Source organism: Taudactylus pleione, unplaced genomic scaffold (assembly GCF_031769625.1).
Source record: "Taudactylus pleione unplaced genomic scaffold, aTauple2 ptg000250l, whole genome shotgun sequence".
NCBI lineage: Eukaryota > Metazoa > Chordata > Amphibia > Anura > Myobatrachidae > Taudactylus > Taudactylus pleione.
In genome coordinates, this window is record NW_028284652.1 from 2,772,019 (window position 1) to 2,784,173 (window position 12,155).

The following is a 12,155-nucleotide window of genomic DNA, read 5'->3' on the forward strand; positions in this document are numbered from 1 at the left end:
TCAGCCTCTGGAACCTTTTGGCATATGTTATGGGAATGTCCTGGGGTGCAATTCTTTTGGAGCCAAGTCCTCATGGCGATATCGGATATCGATATTCCTCGTTCTATTCTTACTCCAAGATTTTGTTGCCTTGGGATTATAGAGGATAATATTTTAGATAAATACAAATTGCAATGTGCGATAAATTTATGTGTATTAGCTAAAGTTTGTATAGCAAGACTTTGGATGGCCCCTATAAGTCCTGACTTTCAAGCCTGGGTGTCCCTAGTTGCTCTAACGGTGCAGCATGAACGTTATATGTATGTAACACGGAAAGCGGAATCTAAATTTGATAGGATTTGGTCTGGTTGGCTTGAATCAAAGTATGCTTCTTCAGGTCTGTCTGTCTGAGCATTTTATGGCAGGTTTGGGATGTGATACTGATTCTGATCTTTTATAGCTATGCAAATTTTCACATGCTGTATTTAATGTGATATTTTGATGTTATTTTTTGCTATATTTGTCTGCTAGCAGTTATTATCTATGTATACTGTGTTTAATCATTATTATTATTATTTTTTTTTGTTTAGTTGTTTGAAAATGTTTTTGTTTTGCATTTGCAAAATAATTAATAAAAATTACTCAATTAAAAAAAAAATAAAAAAATTGTCTTTTGCAACTTAACTACAGGTCACATCAAGCCTCGCCTGCATGCTGGTACTTGGAGTACCAGCAAGCGCGGCATTAAGGGCCTGTTGGTACCTATAATACACCTGTAAAATAAGTATTACAATAAAAACATTACACCGAATGTTTTAAAAATTATTTTGCTGCACCTTCACCTGGAGTGCGGTGGCCTTTAGGCTCTTTACATGGCCACCGCCCATCCCGGACTTCCCCGTCATCTTCCATCTTCAGGAGCCCTTCATTGCTCCTCCTCCATCGGACTGACACCTGTTGCCTTGCGCTGGCTTATATAAGCCAGCATAAAGGGACGGGTCGATGATGCAGCAAGCTGTGATTGGCTTGAGGGGCCCATCTTGAATTGAAAACATACGGACACAATTCCAATTTTGAAATGGGAAGTTAGCCATGTCACCGCCCGCTGCTGAACTCTTCCAGGTAATAGCCACGTCCTGCCGCTGCCTCCAGTGACAAGCCAACCGCGTCTCATCTCCATGCCCGCCGCTGCCACTCTGATGGTGTGTCTGTGTGGAGGGGTGGCCGGGTCCCCGCCACCGCCCGCTACCTCTGCCGGGCCCCACTGCCGCTAACATCTGCAAAGGACAGCCATCTTAGTGCACCCAAGTGAAGCCACCGTACACCCCCTGCAGGAAGCCACCTATTGAGCATGAGCAACGAGTTGAAGCTCTCTATCTCTATAATGGGGCATTTGTGGGCTAATAGTTAAAAAACTAACTTTCTCAATTACCTGAATCCCAAAAGCACTTACACTGGAACAAGAGCTACCTAATAAAACAAACCCCAAATCCTAATTCGTCCTCTGTCCTGAGTCTTGCTTTCCCAAATATCCCACATAGACTAGAGCAGAAAAGTGGTCCTAACTGAAAGTGGCAGAAAAAAATGACAGTTTAAACTTTAGATTGTTCCCAAATACTCAATTTGGCATGCAGCACCGAGCGACAGTTCTACCCAAGCATGCCAAATTTCCGCTCAGTACGTTCAATAGCTTTTGAGGTGTAGCCCCTAAACACCATGCCCCCTCTCAGGAATTCTCTATGGGAAAATTCTGTTTATTCGATTCAGCCTTATATAAGGGCATGACTGTAATAATAATATAATACATATCAACAGATACCGGACATCTCAATAAAAAATACCATACCTCCTAACTGTCCAGACTAAGGCAGTACAGTCCAGATATGAAGACTCTGCCCTGCTGTCCCCCCACTGATGTGAGTCTTACAGTGTAAAACTTGGATAGCAGGTTCAGATCACTAATACCCCTTTCAGATATACAACGCGGGAAATTTCTTGCTCAGACCCGGGAATTTCTCCTGTGCAAATTCCCGGGTATTTTGTCGAGACCCCCCTTTCACACTACAATGTCTACCCGGGAATTTCCCATGTAGACCCCTTTCAGACAAGAGCAGGGTTTTTCAGAGTTTCACACAGAAAATCAAATTTTTGTCATTATAAGTGGATGTTATGCTGGCACACAATAATGTGTTCCCAGGTAGTTACCTTTCAGACAGACGCGGCTACCCGGGAATTTGGCTGAGGCAGTCTGAAAGGGGTATAAGGCTCTGTCATATGTGTCCGGATGCTCACCAGGATGAGCTCAGTACTGCCCTGCCTTCTACTGCTGACTGACCACCATCCCAGGGGAATTTGTAAGGGTATCCGATCAGAAGGTTGACAGTAACCATGTCAACATCACAAACTTGGCATGGTTCAAACTGTCAACAGGCAATATCCTCAGAATTTCAACAACGGATCTGTCACCATGTGAAATGTCTACATTCTGAGGGTGCCACCGGGAGGTTTAAGCCATACTTGCCGACATTCAGCTCCTTCCTTCCGGGAGAAAGCTGAATGTCTGCATACAGCAGGAGGCATGGCCAGGTGGTGATAATGTAATGGGGGCGGGGCCAGGGCAGCACGACCGCGTCATTGTGGCCCCACCCCCTCTCCACAATGCCAAAATTAACGGCATTGTGAAAACAGGGGGCGGGGCCACGATGACGTAACAGGGGGCGACTGGGCAGCTTGGCCGGGAGCGGCACCTAATATTCGGGAGGCTCCCGGCCAAATCGGGAGGGTAGGCAAGCCTGGGTTAGGCTGCGGGGTTAGGTTGACTGATGACTGTCGACATAATTATCAACAAATCAGACCACACCCTTTGGTTAGTCTCTAACAGGAAAAGGGGGGTGATTCAGTAAGAATCACAATTGCAAAACTGCATGCAGGCAGCTTTGCAATTACGTCCTTGCTCTAATGCAAATGCAGCAGGTGTATGACACCCCCTGCTGCATTTGTGATCCCAGCATTGCGACGCAGGTCGCAAGCTGGGATCACCATTGCGACCATCGGTGGTCAATGGTCGCGATGGTGGACAGCACTGGGCTGCCAGCCGAGAAAGCCTCAGCTTAATGAGGCTGGCCGCCTTGCAAGTCCAGGACATGCCCCCGTTTCTAGGAACGCTGACCGGCCCCACCCCTTAAATGCCTCTGTCTGTCAAGCAGGCAGAGGCATAGACGGGTCTGTGTGCATAATCGGGAATCTGCGATCAGCAAATCAGGCCCAAGGTGCTTTAACTAGGATGGCCGAGTGAGGCAATAAGGCAGATGAATGTTATATAAGAGAACGGACATCATTCTGTACAACAATGGTGTGCCAGTCATGTTAAGTGCACAAAAGGGTTCTGACTCCTGAGTAACAAGAAATGTAATGGACTGGCGCCCTCCACCCCCCCCTAAGCAGTGCCCCAAATAGTAATCCTCCCTATGCGGCATTGCCCCCAGTAGTAGCCCCCCCTATACAGTGCCCCCAGTAGTAACCCCCCATGCAGTGCCCGCCAGTAGTAGTCCCCCCTATACAGTGCCCCCAGTAGTAGTCCCCCCTATATAGTGCCCCCAGTAGTGGCCACCCCCCTAAATTGCCCCGAGTATTGGCCACCCCTATACAGTGCCCCCAGTAGTGGCCACCCACCCCCTAAATTGCCCCCAGTAGTGGCCACCCCATACAGTGCTCCCAGTAGTGGCCACCCCCATAAATTGCCCCCAGTAGTGGCCACTCCTATACAGTGCTCCCCAGTAACGGGCACCCCCCCATAAAGTGCCCCGGTAGCTGCCACCCCCTATTTCAGTGCCCCCCCTGTTGTGCCAGGCTTACACACACAAACAACAACAACAAAAATTCAACTTACCTGATCCCCGCTCCTGACGAGACCGCCGCTGTCTGCTCTGAGTCCCGGCCGCTCTTGACGTATGACGTCTCTCCCATCACATGCTGCGGAGGAGCCGGCACACGGAGCTCATTAGTGAGCTCCAGCCGGCACACTCTGCGGACGACGCAGCAGCAAGTGAGAGTCTGTATGACTGTCATTAGCTGACTGGTATTACAAATATACAGCCGCGGGCAGACCGCTATCACTGCGGTCTGCCCTACACTTGTGGGGCCAGGGGACTTGTCCACCCCTTGGCTACTGGCGGCACTGCCGGACTGCGCCCCCCTTTGGTAGGCGCCCCTGGCGAATGCCATCCTGGCCAATGGGTAGATACGCCCCTGCCCATGTGCACTCCCCGTGCGGGGCCCGAGGCCCCTTCCTCTCTGCCAGGTGGCTGGCAGCCAACGGACGCACTAGTAGACTCCGGGCACACTAGTAGACTCCGGGTACGGCGCAAGCGCAGGACGCCGGAAAAATAGCCTCGGCGGACATTTTCTTGCGTTCTGTGCATGCATAGTAGACTCCGGGCACACTCTAGTGTCTGGAGTCTACTGCGCATGCGCAGAACACTGGAAAATGGCCGTGGCGGCCAGTTTTCCGGTGTTCTGAGCAGCGCTGACACCCGACGCGGAACCACGGACAGGTAAGTTTAAAAAAATACGGGTCATTGTGTGCGGTGCGGGGCCCCCCTGGCCCTGCGGATCCGTGTGCCCCGCACACACTGCACCCATTAGAGATACACCACTGCTGTCCGCTGAATGCGGGACAGTTGGGCGGTATGCCTATGCATTTAATGTGGAACTATACATCCCAACATGCACCACCACAGTTTATGAATGCCCTAATAGCAAAGCCGAGGGCATGCTGGGATATGTAGTTCCATAGCAGAAGCCTACCTCTGTAATAGTTTCTACGTTTTCAGCGGTTGTGGAACTACACATCCCAACATGCTCTAGTCTGTACTTGCAGTGTATGCTGGGACTAGTTGCTGGCTGCCGGAGTTAAATCGCGCCCTCCCCACATCACAGACAATGCAATGCAAGCCATGATCCGGAACAGTCTAGCATCACGTGACTATAAGCTGCTCTGCCTCATGTCTAGAAACAACAGTTCCAGTCCCGCCCATAAGTTCACTTGATAGCGGCTCGCTGATTGGTTACCTGTCAGGACACTCACCCTGTGCTGAGCGCGCCATCTCCGACCTAGCAGCATGTTGCAGCGCGGGAAATTTCATTCACACGGAACCGAACTAGACTGATTACCGTACTATTTCGTCTATGCGCGCAGCTACTGGGGTATCGCTTCTTGCAGCGACAAGAGCTGTATCGTGAGGGTCTCGCATAGAATCAGCGCTGCTCTGTACAGTTTGGGGCTTTTATAGTCCCAGCAGCATCTGATCGGTCATCTGATTAGGTTTCTAGTCTTCTGTTCCGTGGTTGTGGTTTCTGTACGTAACCGTTTTATCATATGGGGTCAGGGGTGTAATATGTGGGTTGGTTCTAGTTATGTTTGGGGACTATAGTCAGAATATACTATAGATGTAAGTGACAGCTGCACTTATCTGGATTTGTTTCTGCACACAGGAGTGTTTGTGGTGTCACCATGCCAGTGTCACTGGAGAACATTAAGAATGGGCTGTCTGTCTTTGATGTTGCGTTTGAGGATGAAGAAGTTTCAGATAAGTGTAAGAAACGCTCTGTTTAAAATGCAAAAAGTATCATTACTCACATGAGTGCTGTGGGTTTGTATGAAATGTCGGGTGGATGCATAAAAACATTAGTTGCATAAGGGCTTAGGTTGGATAAAGTGAAAGTGCGCAATTGTGGGGAATTTGGCGCAAGCGATGTTCTGTCGCTGCACATATCTGCCATTTATGGTAGTGCCGTCATCACAAGTTTACCAGTGTGAGGAAAAACTTCTGATGTCACCTGGCGCGATGTGCTATTCCAAAATGCCACGTCGTGTCCATCTGGTAGAATTAAATGCCCCCAGATATTTTTTTTTGTAATTGGGAGGCAGCATTACAAGCAGAAAATGTTTTTTGCTACATTTTATGATTTACTAGCTGAAGTACAGAAGTACACGGTGTTGCGAGGGTTTAAATCTTCACGTTATTAAGTTTTTGTTTTTTTCCTCTTTTTTTATTTTTTAAATTTTTATGTGATGTCGTCCAAATGCATCCAGTGGAAGGCTCAGGACAAGCTCCCTGGGTCAAAGTTCTGCCAGTGTACACCAATGGGAGGTTCGACAGGGACCTCAACCCACTAGTCTGTCTTCTGGGAACTAATGTTACCAAACTGACGTTTTCGTTCAAATCCATTCAGTGGAAGGCTCAGAATAGGCTCCCTGGGTAAAAGTTCTGCCCGGCACACTCCACCGTGAGGTCCAGTCGGGACCCCAACCACTCAATTGGGCATCCCAGACCAGTTGCCACCCCTCTGAAATTTTCATCTAAATTCATTCAGTGCAAGGCTCAAAACAGGCTCCCCGGGTCAAAGGTCTGCCCAGCGTACACTAACGGAAGGTCCGACGGCAGTCAGAATCCCGATGCCCGCATCCCAACAGGGTTAGGATACTGACACCGGTCTAAGTATCCTAACCCTACCGCTAAACCTAGCCCCCTGCAGCCCAAACCTAACCTCCCCCACCCTAGTGCCTATTCCTAACCCTACTACTTACTTCCAGGATTCTGACTGGTGTCGGGATGCCGGCACCAGCATTCTGAACACCTGCTCCTGAAACACTGGGATTTAAACTCGATTCCATTGTGTTTTACAGAGAATATTTTGGCCATTCACATAGATCCCTGTCCCAATGGAGTTTGCAATCTAGAAACCCATGCAAACACACAGAGAATATACAAACTCCACACAATTAGGGCCATTGGGGGGAACATTCAACCAACCCTGATCTAGATATGGGCCCTGAGTACTTTTTACAGTAACCAGGGAGCCATTTCCCTGCATGCTTATGCAGTATGGCTGAGATTCATAGTTTCTTCTCACTCGTTATATACACGTCATCAATAACTTAGCCATAATGGGATGGTGTCCGTCTTTTTCCTGCTCTTGTACAATTATGAGTTTGGCAGTACAGTACTGCTATTTATTACAAGCTACAGCACTGATGAGCAAAACAGCGTTTACTAGTCACTATGGTGCTATGGTAATGTGGGATAGTCAGAAGGGTTCCATCCAATCTTATGTCCTTTTATAGAGCAACCCCTGCATTAGTTAACTTATGTGGGTGGCACAGTGGTGAGCATTGCTGGATTTTCTTTCACTGCGACAGGTAGTCAACAGTGGATGGTGGGCCTGTTGCTGATTGAAGACACTCAGTCTATGCACATTCGGAGGCACTGCTATACACCAGGGAAGGGCTTTGTAGTAGTATTAGGATAAAGTGACAGGTGTGATCTCAGCAAAAAACACACAGTCAGCCTCAGCTCTGTCTGACTTCGTCAGGCCCATAGCATCACGATGTCAATCAGTGTTACCTCAACTTTTTGTGATTTCTCTGGTCATCGTATATGTACACGTATTGCTCATCAGTTTATCACTTACCCCCACACCTGCTCGCCAGGTTTTCTCACACGTCTCTGTGCCCACTAGCTTTCCCCAACCATGTCCCCCTACTCGCCAGCTTTTGGCACACATACCCCTCTTATCACCAATTTACTACATACAATCCTCTGTGCCCACCAGCTTACCAAATATGCCTGTCATGTTCAATGGGTCCTCATACAAATACACTTGTTCCCACCTGCTTTTTTCAATCATCAACCAACATTTCTCAAACATGCACACTTTTCTCCTTACCTGAAGGACTGTGAGGCTGGAATAGCAGTAGCCCGCCCCCAGTACACAGCCAGACTGATGTGCAGTCAGCGAGTAGTGTACCATGTGACTGCAACAGTCTCAAGACATAGGGGGAGATGTACTAAGCCTTGAAGAGAGACGGGAGCTGATTGGTTGACACTTTCTCTTTCCAAGGCTTAGAACATCTACCCCATGAGCAGGATCCAGAAAGACTCAGCTGAAGGACAGACACTGCCAGATGGAGCAGGGAGCTGTAAAAATATAAGATGTACTTCTCCCTAGTCGGTGCTCTGTGCAGATTTCTGCACCCGGAGCATGATCTTCACCCACGCTACTCCCCTGGGTGCTATATATATAATGGTTTATAAATCTAATGTGGACTTAAAAAGTAATAGAAAGGAAGGGCTGTTCACAATTTATGTAATCTCATGCGAATAAGGTATTGGAGTGAAAACTTAGGAGCTTGGACTCAGCTTTTTTCATTTTCTTTCTTTCTATTTTGCAGTAGTCGAGCTCTGTGCTGTTCATCGACTCAATGAAGAAGAAATAGTCTGTGAATGGATGGCCTTCAGTACCACTCGGAGTTTATCTCTCACTGCTGGCAATCTCAATCTTCTGGAGCATGAGGTAGATCAAACAGATCACATAATGTAAGCTTAAAAACTGTATTGATAGGTCAGTAGACAATGTTAATACATTTATTCCCCCTTTGTTATATAACCACCGATCGGCACATTGTGGTTATTGGTATTGAAGGACCAATCTTGGTTGGCAAACTGACATTTCCGTTATAAGCCCCTCCAGTTTTAGTAGTGGGGGTGAGGGGAGTAGTGCGTCCACTATGCTGTAGGATTTCTCTGATGGAGTTCTGCAAGTTATAATGACATCTGTTGCCATGGTGTGTTACTGGCTATTATGGTTCAGAAAGTATCCCAGCATACCCAGCCACAGTTTTAGCAAGTCCTAACAGCAAAACTGTGTGGCAGGGCATGCTGTGATTTGTAGTTCCTCAGCAAATGGAGGTTTGCACATTGCCTAACCCTGAGTTAATGAGGCAACTATAGACTCCAGTTGGGATAATGTCAACTCTCTAACTGGCAGTGTTGCTAAGTATGACTAGCCTCTTGTTAATGGGAGAGAGTTCTATGATCAAGATTAGATGAGAGAGTTGTATGGTTAAGATTATATAAGGCATTGTGACATTATTTTAAAGGCTGAAATTCCATTATTGTCTCTAATATGCTTCAGCATAGCATCCTTTATCTGAGCAATATATGTGTCCTGTTAAGGATGAGGCTACATCTTGTTATCACCTTTACATTGCTGGCGTTTTACATGCGTGAGCAACTTTCTCTAGCTGCTGTGGTCCATAACAGCTTAAGGGGTCAATTCAGTTAGATGGCTGAAAGAGCACAGTATGTCCTTTCAGCCTCAAACTTATATGACATGTACACAATTGTATTCATTTTGGTTTTGAATGTTTATTCAACCCTTAACGCATCACTGTCTCTCTCCTCTCAGTTTGTCCTGTGTTGGTCTCCTATGGAATTTGCTCTGGGTTTTATTTATGTTTCTGTTACAATAACAATATCTCCGCTTTTAAATTAACTAAAATTCCTAGAAAGTATTTACTGACTCACCAGTCGGACTCACCTGAGTCAGAGTGACTATGCAAGGAGTGATCAAGCTCAAACCACCTGGCCTGTCTATAGATTAAATTCACCCTCCCCTTAAATACTCTGTTCTGCCACCAATAAGACAAGATTTCCCAAAGCCTGAAGTTTGACTGGACGATCTTCAGTTTCACTTTTGGAGCTTATGGCCCACATCTTGTGGTCTAAATTATTAGTTTTGCACCTAATTGTGATGTTTCACCAGGAAACCTCACAGATAAACAAATGTCTCTGCAGTGACTCTGCTAAAGAATTTTCAACTTCTAAACTATATTGTTGCCATAATAACAAATGACCATGTTTGGGGGCCGGATGAGATTCTGAAGTAATGGTTATTGGGGAGTAGAGTGCATCCACTACTTGCTGTACTTTCTAATAACTGGCCAATGAGCATTCTAATGCTGTGTCCAGTAGCGGCGGGGGGGGGGGGGGGGGGTTATTTATTTATTTTTTTTAGACTGAGAAAACTTTGTCTCAGTCTAAGCTCCTTGAATCAGAGCTACCGTGCATGCGCGGCAGCTCCCAAGGGACCCTTTGCCCCATGAAATCCAGCCCGTGCAAAACTTCTGGGTATTAGGGATAGTGTATAAGGAAGGATTGGTGTAGCATATTGGGTTATAGTATTAGGGATTGTGTTTAAGGATTGGTGTAGCAGTTTAGGGTATTAGTGTTAGTTTAGGGGTTGGGGTTAGAGTATAAAGGCTTGGTGTAGGGGTTAGGGGTTATGGTTTGGGGTTAGATCTGAGTGAGGGTCAGGATTATGGTAGAAATGAAAATATAGTGCTATGGAATGTATTTTTCTTCTTCAGTGTCCATAGGGTTCCACAGGGGAGACAATGAGGTGTAGGTGGGACCTGGAGGACCGGACACCAACAGCAAAGCTTTTTAATCCCAGGATGCTCCGGTCCTTCCCCCTATACCCTGCCCACAAACTGAGGGCAACTCTGTTATACAGCGCAGTAACCTACCAACCACTGCAGTCTGTGTGGTTGAGTTTAGTGCTCACTGCAGTTATATTGTATATTCTGCATTATGTGACTTGTGCTAGTGCTGCTGTCTGTTTTCTTTTCCTATTACTGTCGGCTTATACTTTTCCCTTTTATTATACTTTAACCCTGGCATACTTTTTATAAGGTGTACTTTGCCCTCACAAATATAGGGAGATGTTATCGCATACTATATATCGCTGTTGCGCACTACACTGTGCCATATTACACATACATCTGGGTTGCTTATTGAACTGTGTAAGATTGTGTATTACATTATTCCTGCAGCTATGTCTGGCAGAGGCAAGGTTAACAAACAGCCTACTTTTTCACAGGTGCTGGCAAAACTTGTGGACCATCTAGCTGTCCCCGTGGTAGCTCCCCCTATGGGATGGCCACAGCATGCCTCCTCAATGGGTAGACGTACTTTCTACCTCAGTGCACAGTCTGGCGGATACCTCTACAGCCTTTCAACAAATGCTGCAAAAAGAGACCCTTACCTAGTAAACCTACTAAGCATGCTGTATTATCTTCCCAGTCCACCCAGCTATCCGATTCTGATTTATCATCTGGGGAGACAAAAGATGCAGGCCTCTCTCTGACTCCTTTCCCCCCCAACCTCGGGAGGCGAGAAACCCCCCTCTAAATTTGAATATACCTGCACTTGTAAGAGCTGTAAAATCTATTCTTCAAATAGAAGAGACAGAACACACTCTAAAGGCAAAACAGACCCTCTTTAAATGACAAAAGGTAGTTTTACCAGAGTTTCCGCACTCTGATCAGCTATCCGATCATATGAGTGAAGCATGGAATATACACAGTAAAAGATTTCAGCTGCTTAAATGTCTAAGTTCTTTTTACCCTGTTCCTGCTACTGATTGCACTAAATGGGTAGTTTCCCCCAGCAGTGGATTCCCACGTGACACGTCTGGTCAAGAATGCTACCTTACCTATCCATACTGCAACCTCCCTGAAGGAGACTATGGATAGAGTTGGGTAGAGACCCTAGAAGAGACATTTCCCTCTGATGCTTCGTGGGAACAGCTGTCCTACATATCTCACATTAGAGATGCATCCTCCTATTTGGGTGACACAGCTATGGCTCTCCTAGCCTCCAAGGCATCTGCTATTTCTGTAGTAGCCCGCCGTATTGTTTTGCTCTGCTCATGGAAGACAGATGCGGACTCTAAAAAGGCTTTGGAGTCTCTACCTTATTCTGGGGATATCCTGTTTGGCCCAGAATTAGTCAAGATTGTGACTACCTTGGCAGCTTCCAAGACTGTATTCCTGCCCTCTGCATATAATAGCAAAGCATCGTAATTTTATCCTTTCGGTCCTTATGTCCTCAAGGAAAAGCTAAAGGTCAGTCCTTTCCAAGGCATCAGGCATCAACTAAGGCCTCGAAGCCTAGGATAAAACAAACCTGGGCTACTAGATGTCCACCTACCAAATCTGAGGACAAGACTTCAGCCTGACTGGGCAGGGAGGGTTAGTTTTAGGGAGAGTAGTGGGGCTATGGATAGGTTTTTTTGGGGGGGGGGTTAGGGTTAGGCATCCCTGGGGAAGGTTAGGGTTAGGCACCACTAAGGGAGGGTTGGGGGGGGATAGGATACTTACCTGCCCTGTCGGGACGTTCTCCCCCCGGGCTATTCAGCCGCTGGGATTTCATACCCATTCCATTCTAACCTTTTCTTAGTTCAAAAGCCCAACGGGTCTCATCGGCCTATCCTCAACCTCAAGTCTCTGAACAAGTTTATCAGGGTACACAGGTTTCGTATGGAAACCCTCT

General features: G+C 46.9%; 1 protein-coding gene across 1 annotated transcript in view; it reads left to right on the forward strand.

Annotated features, from left to right (window-relative positions):
* The first annotated feature begins 4,941 nt into the window (after positions 1–4,941).
* Positions 4,942–12,155, forward strand: part of POLA2 (DNA polymerase alpha 2, accessory subunit) — a 105,977-nt gene continuing 98,763 nt past the window's right edge. Inside the window, exons 1-3 of the mRNA XM_088480137.1 lie at positions 4,942–5,336; positions 5,473–5,573; positions 8,213–8,334. Coding sequence (XP_088336263.1) covers positions 5,492–5,573; positions 8,213–8,334 — 204 coding nt within the window. The 5' untranslated portion in view covers positions 4,942–5,336; positions 5,473–5,491. The remainder of the gene's footprint in view (positions 5,337–5,472; positions 5,574–8,212; positions 8,335–12,155) is intronic.